Genomic DNA, 15,831 nt, shown 5'->3' with positions numbered 1-15,831 from the left:
GGGTTCTGCCGCCTGAAAGTGTGGGTTTTCAGTACTCACCACCAGATGGGATAGCCTCCAAGCACCCGTGAGCTGGACAACCACACACACATCAAATATCCAATCAGATACAAATCCATGAGGTAAGCCTTGTAGTGTGTGACGGGATGAGTGGATCAATACATAGAACTCCCAGTATGAAGAAGACTTTCCAGGAAGAGAGGATTTAGAGCAGCTTGATTGTTGTATGAGGGGAAAATTAAAATGATATTAAAAAAAATTCTTCCTCCTGTTTCCCCCCCTTGTTTGAGTCGGGCCAGGAAAGTGTGTCTGTCTCCCAGTAGTTAACAGAATAAGTGTCTCTTACACTCGTGCACACGCTCCTACCCGTCCTCTCCTTCCCTCCCTCTCTCTCTGAGGTTCTTCCCTAAGGTAGATATCTTTTTCTCTCTCTCCCTACTTTTTTCTCCCTCAGGATGCCTCATCCACAGGCCCAATATTAAAGTGGCGGGCGGCGGGTGGGGTGGAGACGAGGCTGGTTCAGGGGGGGGGTGAGGTTTTGGAGATGTCAGCTGGCAAGCCAATCACAGGAGATGGCCTTAGGTTACGAAAAAAAAAAATTATTATTCGTTCCCATCTGTCAATCACACACTACCCCCTGGTAATGTGGAAAAGAAAGGGAAGAGTGCGAGGGAGGGAGGGAGGTGTATGGGAGGGACACATGAAAAAGGTAGAAAGGAGTTGTTGCTCAACTTGTTTAATCCCTGATCATTCGGAAAAAAATCCACCAAAAAGTTGCCGGAGGCAGGTGATGAGAAGGCTCTGCTCGCTCGCTCGTTGCCACGTTGATCTGATTCAGTTGTTTTCGACTAATTGATCCGGAAATCATGCAGAACCTCTGCTCCACTCATACTCAGACAGATATACAGTGAATTTTCTAAATTGTTGTCCGCCCAGCCCAACAGGGGAGGGACATAAAAGGCGGCGGAGGAAGGGGGGGGGGGCACAATAAAGCCATAAAACTACGGGCCCGGCATGCAGGGGTTATACGCTCCGGCGGCCCAAAGGCGACACATTTTACATCAATACTATTGTCATTCTGATGGGCTGTGGGGCNGGGGGGGACACTTGAGATGGACTCAGCCTGAAGTAAAGTCACAGAAGGAAACTGATCAGGACGAATGCAAACGAGATAGGTTGGAAAGGATCAAAGAGCGGGAGTGATAGTAATCTGGATTATCAGTCAGACAGGATGGAGGGGAGGACCGCTGCTGGAAACGTCAGACCGTTCTCCCAGATCAGGATCAGTTATTCTGTGGAGATCAGGCTGCTGTCAGGTTTTAGCTTCTTTACTATAAAGTTTAGAGCCTGAATGAAGTTGGTTGGAGTCATCGAAGCCCTCAGATTTAGGTGAACACATTATTTTTTTTTACCTCCAAATGGATTTCAATACACGTAAAGTGTTTGGGCAAATCAAGAAACCAACCTTTGATAGGTTTGTTTCCAAATGCTAAAACAACATAATAACTTACTTAGTTAAAACGTATTAACCTAGTTGTGTAAAAGCAGGATCAGACAAGAGAATTTATTTAACTTTATTACAGAAATATAAATAATTGATGCTCAAATTGGTGCCAGATATAAAAAAAAATCCTTCCTGTTTGAAAAATAACTCTTCGAACAGATCATTTTCTTAAACCATGATCTTAAATTTTGTTTACTGTGTTCCCAGAGATGCAAAAGAAAGAATCTTAGCTGATCCATCCCATATTCTGCATAAGAAGTTTGACTTCCTGTGCAGAATATGTTGGCTCAGGAATGTAAACTGAAACAATTTAGAGTTTGCATTAGTTAGAGCTTTAAACAGAAGCCTGAAATAAAATAAAATAAAAATAATAATAATTAAAAGTAGAAAATAACAATAAACAAACATGGTTACATTTCCTCTGTTATAGACCTTAAATCCGATCTAATAAGATGCAAATTATGTCTTATAGTTCATGAAAGAAAGTTGTGTATTTGGTTTGTTTTTGTTTCTAATGCAGTTTAAAGGTGCTGTTTTCAAGCTATGAGATGAAGCATAAAAAGGTTAACCTGATGGTGCAGTTTGACAGAGTTCCCTCCGGTAGTTTTCCAGACATGCAGGTATGCACTGAAGGTAAACAAAGCACTTTTATCAACAAATCTGAGCATAAATACATTAAAACTGCTGTACTTCATATGCAACGGAGTAAGGTATTAGAATCAACTGAATCTCCAGGTTGTGTTTTTTTTATTCTTTATATGTTTTATTTGTATAATAAGTCTATTTCTGCACTTTTATGAAGTCTTCATAGTTAGGTGTCAGTGAATCAAGCATTTTAAGAGTCCCTCTCGGGACAATGAAGTATGTGCTACGCCACCAAAATAATCAAATACAGCTTTTTTGTTGTGGATGAATTAACATAAATTTTACATGCGGTGGCGACATGAATGCCTCAGTGTTGCTGGGTATCTGCGCGGTGGTGCCTGGGGCCGTCGTCTTTCTGCCGGGGACCTCTGGACCCGGAGCTCTGTGCACTGACAGGGTTGCTCAGCAGGGGCTGGGAGCGTGCTCTCGACACAGAGGAGGCCGAGTGCCCGCCGCGGGGAAAGACGCCGCTGACCACAGCCTAGAAGTCAGTGGTGGGTGCCCCCCTTTTGCTCGCACAACAAAGAAGTTTGGGAAACAGGCATTGACGGAGCAGCACTCGACCTACCGCCCTGTTTGTCATGTGTGGGGGGGTTAAATTTGCCAATAACAGATAGATAGAAACCACAATCTGCAGCAGATCAAGTCCATTTTTCAGTCCCTCGGTGCTGAAAATGAGGCAGGACTGTTTCTGATTATCAACATTGTTGTGTCTTACAGCATCGTCAAAAATGTGCCGAGCTCAGCGCTGGGATTTGGATGACAGCTGCTGTGTAGGAGCGAGAGACGGTGCGCAGGGCCAGGGGTAGATTGGGAGAATGTGTCGGAGGTCTAATTTACGAGTACAGGCGAAGGAATCAGTCTGCGGTCTGACAATGAACAACATTGAAACCACGTTTCCCAGACTGAGGCCACAAGTGTAACGAGAATCATCTCGAAAAGGCAGCAGCGATTAAGATCCGTATCATCTGAAATGTGACTGAACAACACTTGCGGTGGTGTCTTTTAGAAATATCTGCAAAGGAAGAGCACAGTTTCCATCAGTAGGGTTGGAGGGGGGAGGCAAACACAGAAGTCCCCTACCGGGCTGGTTTCTAGGGTGACCTGAGAAAGGCCATAACCAGGTCCGGCTTTTTCTCAGGCCTAATCAGCGCATTACCACAAAGAAGGACATGTGTTAAGCCCCCCCACCTCTCTACTCAATCCGAATAGCGTGGCTGGACACAGGCAGCCAATAAAACCAGGATTAGGAGGGTATCTAAACACACTGAGCCTGTAGCGAGAAAGTTTCTGAACACACCCAATCCCGCCCTGTTCCCTTCAGCCCTCTCTGTCTCTCCTTCCTTCAGTCTTTCACTTGATTCCTTTGCCTCTTCCTTTCAGTGCTCTCATCCTATAAGCTCTTCACACAAAGGAGCATCCAGGAATTACTCATTTTGTTGGAGTAGTTAAGCAAATTCCCAATACCTCTTGCCCACCTCCCTCCTTTCTGCTCCGGATCCTGTGCTTTGTGCAGTTGTGATAATGAATTGTGCTCCATCACAATGACAAAATTGTGTTTGGTTGAGGCCCCCGTCCATATGGGAACGCTGGATTCGCAAAACAATCTTCTTCCTCGTAAACACGGCAACGTTTCTGTAACAGAAAGTGACCAAAATGCTGCGGTAACTGTACCAGCCCTGACCGTGGCGCTGACACAGAAACACAAGAAACGGTAAAGAAGGCTTGGAGCAGACTCTCCAACCTGTGAATAAAACAAGAAAACCTGATGGAGAGTGAAAATAGAATCATTTTGTGGACTGATAACAAGGCGGAACTTCTTCTTTCTTGTTTCTTTTCTGCAATATTTGCTTTAGTAATGCTGACAGTTCAATAAAATGATAAAAATCTTTTTAGCCTCCATAATTTGGTGTAATAGTAAGGAGTTTTTGCTTTGCTCTGTTTGAGGCAATGCTATTGTCTGTTATTGAAGTTATACCTTGTTTGATGGTTTTGCTGTAGGTGAGAAGCTAGCATCTGCATCACAAACATGAATGTGTAATCTGTCGTTATTGCTGTTTTTACGTCTTTGTTGGGCAGGAAATGGGACAACGACATCTTCATTTTCAGCAGTAGTTTTTAGGCATTTTCTCAATCTGGAACCCAGTTTTGAAAAACATCATTTAGGGACTCCTAAAAGGCTGTTTCCATGCGGACACAAGCCTGAAACAATAAAAAAAGAACCTTGGTGTATTCATAAAACTCTGTTCCTGTGTGGAAGGTGACTGAGTTTGTGGAGAATTTATGCAATGCAAAATGGAAGCCCTTAACTTTAATAGCAAAACAGATTTTCTTCTGCCTCCATCTGTTGAGCAATCCAGAATAATTAATACCTGATGATCAAATCTCAATTGTGCAATGTGTTCTGTCTGTGCAGGAAGTAATCTGTGTTTGCTATCATCATTCTTGGAAGTCGTATGCCACTCAGACTGCAGAGTCCTCGCTAATGCCTGCTGGAAATAAAACAGTGTTAAAGATAACACAAATGCCTTTGTCGAGACTTTTTAAGGCCGATGACAAGAGCTCAGCCCCCAAATAAATCTTTTTCATTAGAGCAGCAAACACTCCATCCCTCCGCTGTGAAGGACGCTCAGCATAAAGCCTAAACCCGCAGCGGTCTTCAGCCGGACACTGAGGCGGCCTAATTAAAGGGCACTTAAGCCCTACAATGTGTGGCCATGCAGGTTGGAGTTGGGTCCCCGCCGACGGGGACTCATAAATAAGGGAGTCTAGGACAGAAGGAGAAAAGAGGACTATGTGCCAGAGACTTTGTTCACACAAGATGAAGAGTCAACAGCCTCCCCATCTCTCTCCCCTCCTTCGCCATCCCCCCTAATAACCAGCTTCTTCATAGAAGCTGCGAACACAATGCCATCCCACTCCCCTCCTCTTGCTCTCAATCACCGTTGGGACAATAAGGGGAGCCCCCTCCTCTGCCAACTTCACCATCCTTCTGCCCCTCCCCAACCCCCAAACAGACACTTCTTTTATTGAAATTCTTTGGTGTTCTAATCCTCAGCTTCCTCCAGGGGTAATAATGGACTCCCTGCATCAGCCTTTTCCAGCGAAGCTATCATCCAAGCCTGCCTGGGTCACAAGTCCACCCCTCCTGTTGGGGAGAAATGCCCCCGCAGTGTAATTCCTGTCACAACTAGCTCACCCATGGGCCTGAGAAGATCTCCACCGCCATTGGCCTCAAAAACATTCTTGTAATAGGAGCCATAATATTCTCAATTTCAGTCATCTTTTACCCAGAGTTGCTCACTTGGGTTTTTAATCAGATTCATTACTCTGATTTGCATCTCAGCCTTACAGAGTTGGAAATTTATTTATTTCACTGTCTTTCTTCCCCACGTGACAAATATCAAATCCCATTTTGTTTCACCACAATTATATGTTCACTGTTCTGATTCAGAACAAAACATTGTTGCACAATAGTTGGGTAAAAGTCCAGAAAGTGCTGGCAATGTATTAAAGGTTGTTAAGACATATCCTGGAAATAATAATAAGCACATTTTGTATTTTGAGTTCATGCTTTAATTGACGTGTTCTTTGTTGTTAATGACTTTTTTGATGCAATAATAAAAACGTAAGTGATGCATAAGAGGACAACCTTTTGCTTTTTCTACAGCTTTCAGGGCAAACTTGTAGCAGAAAGACAAACAGAAGAAAAAAAAGATAAATTGAGTGTTTCAGCAGCCGTGAGCGACAGTCAGGTGACTGCATCGCAGCACAGATTTACAGGACGGTAGAAAACGGTGCGGTGTGTTGACGGTGACATCTACTGGTTTCCTTCAGAGCCAACAGATGAGCCATGTATTCTTAATGAAAATCCTGTTACATCGGTTAGGCAACTAGAATAAAACAAATAAAATCTTTTATTTGTAGCATTTATTCAAGATATTGTCAACACGTGTATCCACTGTTTTCATAACCATGAAGAAAAACTTTGATGCAGAGCAAAATAAAACTGGCAAGGCCATGTTTTCTACTAATCAAAAAGATAATATTCATAAAATTTCATAATTTCAGTCATTGGTAAAGAAGATGCACAAAGACAAGAAGATTGAAATTTGCTTTATTTTATACAACATAAACCAAAAATCTGAAATGAAGTGCCAGTAGTTGGTGAAAATGTTCATAGAATGATATTTTTTATTTGACTCTTACATTTACTCTGAATAAATAAAATCTTAGCTTTCCTTGAAGGAATGCATATCGCCCGCCATCTTTCATGCCAGAGTTTTAAACTAAGTGGAAGAGTTATTTTGGTCAAATCTTGAAACTACTGATATGCAGAATGCTGCACAATATCACCAGATTTAGCTCGATCTTTTAGCACAATGTGTGCACGTTCGGTGTGCACGTTCGGTGTGTATCTAGTGCATGTTGTGAAACTACTACCACATCAAATTTTTAGAGTTATGTTATGTCCAACGTTTGTATTTTTTCAATTACTATGGCTACCATCTTGAATTGAATTGACTTCAAAAGTTAATTAGTTGTAGATGTACATCCAATCCCACACCACACCAGATGTTAGCTAAATATCTGGAAAACTGACTGAATTACAGCTATTTTTGTGTTAAATAATGTTGATTATTAACTGACCATGGATGAGCAGTAAAAGATTGGATGGATGGATGGATGGATGGATGGATGGATGGATGGATGGATGGATGGATGGATGGATGGATTAGCTGTGGCAGCCATCTTGAATAAGGTTAACTTTAAAAGGTTAGCTGTAGGTGTAAATCCGATGGTTAATTTCTGAAAGTTGTGTTAAAATCCGTCCACTGGTTCAGGAGAATATTTGCAAACACACACATAGAAAAAAGACATTATCGCCCATCTTTTGCCTTTCAGCTGTAGGCGATCATTAATCTTTTCAACAAATGACAGAAGAAAACAATGTAGAAATAAACCTGTTAAACGGCACCATTGTTGTTGTGTTTTCTAAAAAACAAACTTGAGATGGTTTGTGCAAACTAGACAGTCATCTCTTTGTTTTCCTAAAATTTATTGACAATTTACACTTAAATGACCTACAAAAAGGGTTTGTAAAACTCGCCAAAAATTCACGTAGGCAAAAGTCTGATTTGCAAAATGTTACTTTAACACTAAAGTGTTGAACAGCAGTTGTTAAATTGTAAAAAAGGATATACTCTTGAGTTAATCATCTGTAACAGCCTAACGGTGAAAACACAAAGGAGGAATAAAGATGGGAAATAAAATCATGTTACGATGTTACTTTTAACCACAGATTCATGAATCCAGTGCTGACTTGAAAAGCCTCCCTAATGTGACTCTTCAATTTCAAGTATTCGGTTCTTGTTCCGGAGCCAGAAATGATCTCATACCACTGTCATCCGCCGATCGCAGTTAACAGAGCTCTAAGTTTACAAAGCTAACACGTCTCTTTCATCTGAGGCCCTGAGCACATGTCATCCAACCAGACCTGTTTGATGCCACTCAGCTCGGAGGGGGGGCTCTTAGAAACACCGGGTGTCACGTAACGTCGCAGACTCCTTCGGCCTCGGGCTAACGTGGGCCTAAATTAGTATTTGGACTTATCTTTGGATCTTGAACATGACACTGTTGGTCTTTGATTTTTGGGAGCGCAGTATCAGCCCCGTCAGTCAATATTTTGAGCCTCCAGCAATTTTTTTTCTGTCGCGATCGCTGCGTGAGGAGTAAAGGGCCTCCTTTTGTATGAAAGGATGAAGTGCTAACCAGCAGCCTGATCTCAAATTATCAAGTAATATCAAAATGAAACCAGTGGTTTTATGTTAGCTCTAAGGTTTGTTTATTGTTTGTAACGCCTGACAGAATGAAGTAGCACGAGCCTGATTTCTGACATGGAAAATACTATTAAAGGGGCTGATTTTAGGCTGTTTGTAAGTCTATAACCAGGTTGTTTCTGTCTGTTTTTCACCAAATACTGGGCTGAAATAGGAATTTAAATTCTGGTTGTAACTAAACTTGCTGAATTAATAGTTGGTTAGTTAAATGCCCTAAAGTGGACTTTTTCACCCCTTAAAACTTGAAACAATCCTTTTTCTGTATCTTTTGTTTTTAGTTCATGTTTAGGGGTCTGTTTCTCATCTCTTCTCCGGTTTCTGTTAAAAAGTACACATTTATGATGGATATATTTGTTAAAATAAGGAAAGATACGCCTCTTCGTGTGAGATTGCATCATGTCTGAGTAAATGTGAGACACACTTGGCCTTATCTGACGTGCCTTTCAGTGCTGTTTTGTGAAAGCGCAAATGTTATTTTTAGCCAAAGTTCATGACTCAACTCAGAGCTATGATGGTCAGTTATTTGGTCTGATGGTTAGTTTTACCACAGTTCAATTCAATTCAATTCAAAAATACTTTATTAATCCCAAAGGGAAATTAAATAAGTTAAGTTAAGTTAATAAGTTTTGAACCCAGTTAAAATATTTTTATGGATCGGGTGGAAATTTGCCAAAAACTCATGATCACCAGACAATATCAACTATATCCACTATATAAATTTTGTTTTTACTATTATTAAAACAGCCGTAGACTCTTTAAGAACTTTTTAAAAACTTTTTATAGTACAATGTTAAGCTTAATTTTATGTGTCCAATATTTTAGTTTTTTTTAAAAATGCCAAATACTTGTAGAAATCACCATTTAACACCAAAACCTCAAGTCTTGGTGGTAGAATTTGCTAAAAGGCGTGTTTGTTTCAATATTCCCAAAACTTTTAGAGATGTGCTGTGTGATATGTTTTTATTATGTTGAATTTTAATATTTTCTGATTGCTTTGCTTGCATTTATTAGTCTATTTGAACCTAACCCTCACTGTAAACCCCGAATATTTCTTAAAGATTCTGTGTTACAGTTTTTGTTTTGAGATATGTGTATATATAATGTTTAAAAACGGTTGGTTTGAGGCAAGTTGCTTCCAAGTGTCAATCATTGTGGATAGACCCGCCCCCTAGTTACGTCAAGGGGGCGTAGTCCACGCTCTTTCTTTGTATCAAACGCTGATAGGCTGGTTGGAACCACGTGGCTTGAAGCAGCCAATCAACGCGAAGTGCGATGAGCACAACCTCAGCCTGAATATGCGGGCGTGAAAGTGAATATCGGTGACGCTTCTTTGTGGACTGTGCCGTGTTGTCACCAGCTGGTGGCTTCGGACGAAGGAAAAGTGGACGAGTGTCGGTGTTTGGCACGTTTCCGAGCGGGTGGTGACACTTCCACCCCCCGGTCTGCGGCTGAAACATGCCACCGGGCGGCTGGGAGCTCCGGAGTGTCGCCCTGTGAGAGTTATCAGTTACATAACTGAGCTCATCGATCTCACAGAAACTGGGATAACGGGCTGCTGGTGTCCCCGCACAGGTCGGAGTTCAGTCTTCCTGTCCTGTAAGTGTGACGTTTTCTTCTCCTGAGGAAACCAGCTGACTTTTAGCTCCTGTGGCGCTGAGCTGGAGACCTTTCGTTTGCACTCAGACAAGTTGGAAGCAGCTTTGGTCTTATTTGTTTGCTCGGATCACTTCTTTGCTGTTTGCCTGCTCCTCTCAGGACTTCATCCCAACTTTAAAGCTTGCTGCTCAACTATTTAGGCTGTGCTATATGTTTGCACAATTTACAAAACAAACAAAAATGCTGTGTTCTGATTGGCTGGCAGGTGTCTAAATGGGACTGCAGTACATGTAGTTAGGTTTAATGTATTATTATAACCTAAATCCACCAAATTGTGTACTACAAATTAAAGCTGCCTGATATTAGGATGTGTAATGTTATTGTTTAATATTGCAATGATGATATTATTGAGATGAATCCACATTTTCCTCACTTTCTGTAAAATAAACCAGGCTGGCATCAAGCTCAGTGTGAGTCTGATAAATTGGCCAAATCTTATATTAAGTATGTTATTTTTAGTGCAGACTCAGCTGTAATCTTGGGTCAACCAGTGAATTTTATGATTTTCCTACCTGGCAGAGCCATCCTCTGAAAAACACACAGTTTTGTTGGAATAAAGGGAGTCTGCATTGATCATAAATAGGAAAAAGCCTCCATCAGTCCATCTGTCATCCAGTTTACTTCCTGTTTGAACTTTTGCACTAACAAAAGCTGCTTGATGTTCCTGCAGGTGCAAAAAGACTTTCAACAAACTAATAGTTTGTTAGTTTATGCTTTCAACGACCTATATTCCAAAAATCAACCAGTTTCATTTGTCAGCACATCATTTTTTTATTTACCAAAGTTCATTTTCTGCAGAAACAAACTCAATCTTTGCAGTGAATAAAAGTTTACTTGTTTATTTATATATTAATAGTTTTTTAACCACAGAAAAACTTCTGAATATTAATCAAAAAACATTTGCTGAAAGTTTGGTGGCATTCTATAAAACTTTGTAGAAACTGTGACAGATGTCAGCTTTTCACGTGAAAATTCTGGACATTTTTTGTTCCAAAGTTGGAGCTTTACATCTTTTTTTTACCCCACATATAAGATCTTGGTATCGTTTGAAAGTTCCCTTAAAGCTCTTTCTTTCAGTCATTAACTCCCTAACATTTTGTTAGCACACCTACTGATTCTGCAACAACAATTAATTTCCGATAAATGGCTCAGCCCCACTGAAAACAACAACTCAATTTAAAGGTTGATGTTCTAGTTTTTAGGCTTTAAAATTGAATTAACCTCATGGTTGAGATATAGATTGTATTTATTTAGTTTCATTTTTGTCCAATTTGTTTCCATCTAAGAAAATATAACAATAATAGCTTAACTTAAACATATTTAAGTTCCTACTATAAGTTGTACACGTAAGAATAAAATGTTTAAGTTGTGGGCTGCAGTAAGTTGGCTGTAGCAGCTGCTGATGCATCATTTTCCTGCTTGGTAGATGATTAAGCTTGCACAGGTTTGGTCGATTTTTAACAAGTGGCAAATCTCAGTCAGCTAATTGGTCAGCCTCCGTTTGGGAATGATGGCGTTTCTCTCTGTTTCGGCAGACTGTCGGCGGAAGAACGCCGTCGTACGGTAAGCCCAACGCTCTCATCATGAATGTGGGTACGGCACACAGCGAGGTGAACCCCAACACCCGAGTGATGAACAGCAGGGGGATGTGGCTGTCTTACATCCTGGGGATCGGCCTCCTGCACATCATCCTGCTCAGCATCCCTTTCGTCAGCGTACCGGTGGTCTGGACCCTTACCAACCTCATCCACAACCTGGTCAGTGCAGCAGTCACTTTGTTTTAATTTTTAATAACGATTAATGACAAACCTGCCCTTTTTAAATCGTGACCACATGGCTCATTAGTTGGAAACCCTCAGAATTCGGGGAGACTGATGCTGAAAGTTTTTTTTTTTTTTTCCAATATTGAGTCAAGTTTGAGTCTCTAACAGTCCCAGTCCGGTTCAGGATGAGGTTTAACTTCAGAGGAAACGCCTGTTGCTGCTTCTCTGTCATGTTCTTAAATAATTTGAGGCCCTTCTTGTTTGTCTTGCATCGTGAGCTCAGATTGTCTCAAAGAGCTTCTAATCCTGTAAACAAACAGCATCTATTTTTAGGTTAAATCCGGAGTTCCTTATCCTGATTGGACAACGTTCCTCCTCCGCAGACAGATTGAAAATGCTGATTCAGCGTTCACACCGTTGTTGTCCTGTTTTTAACTTGTGTTTTTTATCATCTACTCCTGCAAACTTTGTGATATTTTAGCCGTTCATATATCAAATCCTTCAGCTCATTTAGGACATGTCTGCTGGGACTTTTTCTCCTTGAAATCTGAATTCACTTCATACTTCTGCTAACTATAATTCTACTCATTTTACTCCTCTATTTTTAGTTAAAAGCCAAAGTTGGCTAGTCCTTTGCTACTTTCAGCTAGGGTCAACTTTTCACTTGTAGCTGACATTTCTCATTTTCAGTTAGCAGTTTGCTGCTTTTAGCTTTCAGTAAAGTTGTGCAGAAGTCAGCCTTCACGCTGTATTTTTGCAGAAAATGCATTTTGTCCAGTTCTTGTTTATATTTCCGTCTTCCTCCCTGTGGTCGCAGTGCATGTACCTCCTCCTTCACACGGTCAAAGGGACCCCCTTCGAGACCCCCGATCAGGGTAAGGCTCGCCTCCTGACGCACTGGGAGCAGATGGACTACGGCGTCCAGTTCACTGCGTCACGCAAGTTCCTCATGATCACCCCTATTGTTCTGTAAGTTGGAGGCAACTCTTCACAGCCACTCAGTGACGTAAAGAAACGGACTAAAACCAAATCATTAGACCAGAGAAGGTGTCCAGAAGATAATAATAGACGTTTCACTGAAGGGAATCCTGTGGTTTTTGTCAGTGCCAGCAAAGGTTACATGAAATAAATGAATGTTAAACATGATGCTTTATTACTTCTGAGTTTTTACATTTATAGAGCATCAGTAGTGTCCTTATTGTCCGAACACACAAAGTGGAAAGGGGCTGGCTGTTTGCAGGAGTGCTCTTTTCTTTCCTCATTACCATCAGAGTTCAGTTTACAGGAGCTACTTTGGTTCCCTGGGGCTGCTCTGCCAGCTCAGCAGGAATACTGTAACGAGAGCACTTCTGCAGGTGTACGTTTTGTTTCTGCTGCATTTCCTGTTTTGTTTTGCAGCCGGTGCCAGCAGGAAGTAGTTTTTCTTAAACCTCTATTTAGAAACGTGCAAGGACGTTCTTGGTGTAGAAGATGCACAGCTTAGTTTCATTTAGAAGCAGCATCACATTCAGGTTCTGATTTATGACTCAGCTGCTACTAAACCAAATATCTGTAGATGTACATCTGATGTTTACTTCCTGGTTTCATTAACATCTGCCCAGTGGTTCATGAGTTATTTTGCTAATGCTACAGATAATTGAACACACAGATGCAGGCAGCAGTGGGTGATAGCTGCTATGAAGCTAACATTCTGCAGAAATGTGTCTTCTTACCTGTAATCTGTCCTTTTACTCCTTTTTGCTTCAGGTACATATTAACCAGCTTCTACACCAAATATGACAGAGTCCATTTTGTGGTGAACACGGTTTCTTTGCTCACCGTGCTCATCCCCAAACTGCCCCAGCTGCACGGCGTGAGGATCTTTGGGATTAATAAATACTGACAGGACAGAGCAGGAGGTCCAATGCTCCCGTGGACGGCTCAGAGCGCCTCCGAGGAGGACTCATCGTGGCCCTTTGGCTCCTCAGAAAGGAAGTCCAGTGAGGATACTGCCATGGTACCAAAGCAAAAAGACTCCAAGGACAGAGCACAAAGGGAAAGTGTTGTTTTACAAAGACTCAGAAGGCTTATTTAGAGATTAACTTAATGTCCTTATTTCTTTTCTGTTGGGAAGAGAGGAAAATGGTGCAAAAATACAGTTTGTGTCGTTTCACAACACAAGGCAGTAGTCAGAGTAATTTGGTGTGTAATGACACACTACTGTATTTATTCAGCTTCATTCTCGTCTGTAGCTTCCTCTCTCCTGAGGTTTGTGGGATCAGAGGAGAGTGACGACGCTGTGGAGGCGAGACACGAGAAACCACAGGCTCTTATATTTAACCCGCTCTGCTCGGGGTCAAGATAGGAAAGTTAAGCAACTCTTTATTTTTATCTGGCCGTTTCCATATTTGGACAGCTCTTGTCGCGGTCGGCGGAATGGTCTGGCCTCTTGCACACGATGTTTGAGCAAGAGCACCGCAGCTATTTAAGTTACCCAACAGTCCAGCAGCTTCACTTACGACCAAACGTTTCTGTCCTTAAAGCGCTGGTGGGAGGCCTCAAACAGTCCAGCAGGCCTCCATCTCCATTAGAGATGCTCTGATTGCTGTTTGACCCATTAGGTTTGCTTTTTGTTTGACCTGCTGATGAAGATTGTGTCCAACGGCTCATTAAATCCAAACAAAGCCCTTCTTTTATCAAATCAAATCCAGCTTAACGGCAGTAAAGTTCTTCGCGGTCCTGAAATGCGGGTCTACACTCGATGTAAACAAAGGAGTCACATGATCGACCTGCATTCGGCTGGTCGTAGTCTGTGAAATACGGCGGAACTGGAGAAATATAAGCGTGAATGTGAGTGAAGCGTCAGTCAGGATTAAAGATGGAGGATCGAGCAGGACGGTGGAGCGCCATGAAGTCGAAACTCAACTTTCAGAAACGTCTACGAAACGTCTGCCAGACCCGTAGGTTTGACATTTGACCTATTTTCAGTCACTTCGGCTGTTTATTTTTTTAGGTTTTTAATTCAAAGACACATTGACCACCGATCATGAGATTAATATTGTAGATTAGATTTATTACTTTAAAAAGGAACTACAATATGTCTAAATGTAGTTTTTTGTTAGGACACCATCTTATTCAAAACTTGAGTGACAAGACTGAAGAATCTGAGAACCTCTGCAAGTATTTGTAGACAATTTGGAGACTTTTTATGAACGCCGTTCAGCTCAGTGAGAAACTACCTTTATTAGAATATCTTCAGTTTCTTTCTGAACTCGATACTTTGTTTGTTCTTCCATGTCTGCAAGATTTTTATTTGTTTTAGAGTTTAAGTGCGTAACGTTTCAGCGTGCTGCAGTTTGTAGTTTATGCCACTAGATGTCAGTAAATCCCACACACCGGAGCTTCAACATGAGGTCCAAGTCGTGTTTCTTTTAGATTTGTTTACAGACAGAAAAGTGTTACTGATATTCAACATTCAGGCAGCTGCAGGAACTGTAATCATGGCGTAACAAATTCAGACTTTTTATTTTATTTTTTCTCTTTTCATCCATGTGTATCATAAAACAGATAAAATATGATTCTTAATTAATCAGAATACAGGAAAGATGATAAATAGAATCAAAGAAGATTTGATGGAATCTGTTGGTTTTATTAGTGAAGAAACTTTAATTTTCGTACAAATTGACCTTTTTTATCTTTAATAAACATCCTAATCTGACTGTGTTGGATCATATCGGCTTCCTTATAAAACTTTTACTGAAATTAACTGAATTGAGTTGAATTATAAAAGAAAAGTCCTGAATTTTAACTGGATTTGAATCTGGTTTGAACTGAAATGAATTAAATTCAATCAGACTTCCTGAAAAATCCTCTAATATGAGTTTGGTTGTGAATTGGCACAATTTAAACAAAGTGAATTTAAATATAACTTAATTAAAGGTTTGTTGACTTGACAGATCTTTCTTCTTTTAAATAATGTTTGTATTACAACCGTAAAGGGCTTTGTTTGGAGTTTTTTTACTTTTCTTTTTTTTTAAGACACCAGCTTTAAAAGTTGAACTGAATGTTAGTTAATTGTGAAACTGTGAGTTTAGTTTGTTGTTTTTTTTGTAAAGGAAGTGTCAAAATCATTTTCTGTCTGAGTGTTTGACCCTAAAACAGTAATTTTATCATCTCAGAATTATTATTATTATTACTTTTATTCATTTTTAAATGCAGCCTTCCAGTTTGTTGGTGTTAAATTGGAATTAGGATGATCTGATTTGTGTTTTTCACCTGACTTTTTGAGGAATTAGAAACTTTTAGGATCCATGCTTGTTTCTGGAAATGTTGGATCATTAAAAAGGTTAATTTAACTCAGTTTTAGGCAGTTTTTACAGTTCTGAGCCATTTGTACAAAACCAAAAGGTGAAAAATGAACCTAATAAAAGTTAAAAACCTCTTC

At 40.6% G+C, this 15,831-nt stretch overlaps 2 protein-coding genes across 4 annotated transcripts in view; one reads left to right on the top strand and one right to left on the bottom strand.

Annotated features, from left to right (window-relative positions):
- wnt3 (wingless-type MMTV integration site family, member 3) overlaps nucleotides 1-460 on the bottom strand; it is a 22,937-nt gene extending 22,477 nt beyond the window's left edge. Inside the window, exon 1 of the mRNA XM_017438435.3 lies at nucleotides 40-460. Coding sequence (XP_017293924.1) covers nucleotides 40-119 — 80 coding nt within the window. The 5' untranslated portion in view covers nucleotides 120-460. The remainder of the gene's footprint in view (nucleotides 1-39) is intronic.
- On the top strand, nucleotides 27-15,831 carry ormdl3 (ORMDL sphingolipid biosynthesis regulator 3). 3 transcript variants are annotated; one of them, XM_017438455.3, is made up of 4 exons: nucleotides 27-122; nucleotides 11,181-11,402; nucleotides 12,226-12,377; nucleotides 13,155-15,831. In XM_017438455.3, exons 2-4 carry the CDS (start codon nucleotides 11,229-11,231, stop codon nucleotides 13,288-13,290), a joined length of 462 nt encoding a protein of 153 aa, XP_017293944.1. In that variant the 5' UTR covers nucleotides 27-122; nucleotides 11,181-11,228; the 3' UTR covers nucleotides 13,291-15,831. The 3 variants fall into 3 exon arrangements, with proteins under 3 accessions (XP_017293944.1, XP_017293952.1, XP_017293937.1); XM_017438463.3 differs by lacking the exon at nucleotides 27-122 and adding an exon at nucleotides 9,102-9,561; XM_017438448.3 differs by lacking the exon at nucleotides 27-122 and adding an exon at nucleotides 9,117-9,585.

The sequence above is a fragment of the Kryptolebias marmoratus genome, linkage group LG17 (genome assembly GCF_001649575.2).
Source record: "Kryptolebias marmoratus isolate JLee-2015 linkage group LG17, ASM164957v2, whole genome shotgun sequence".
Classification (NCBI taxonomy): Eukaryota; Metazoa; Chordata; class Actinopteri; order Cyprinodontiformes; family Rivulidae; genus Kryptolebias; species Kryptolebias marmoratus.
Note: the sequence above shows the minus strand (reverse complement) of the source record. Positions and strands in the feature narration are given on the sequence as shown.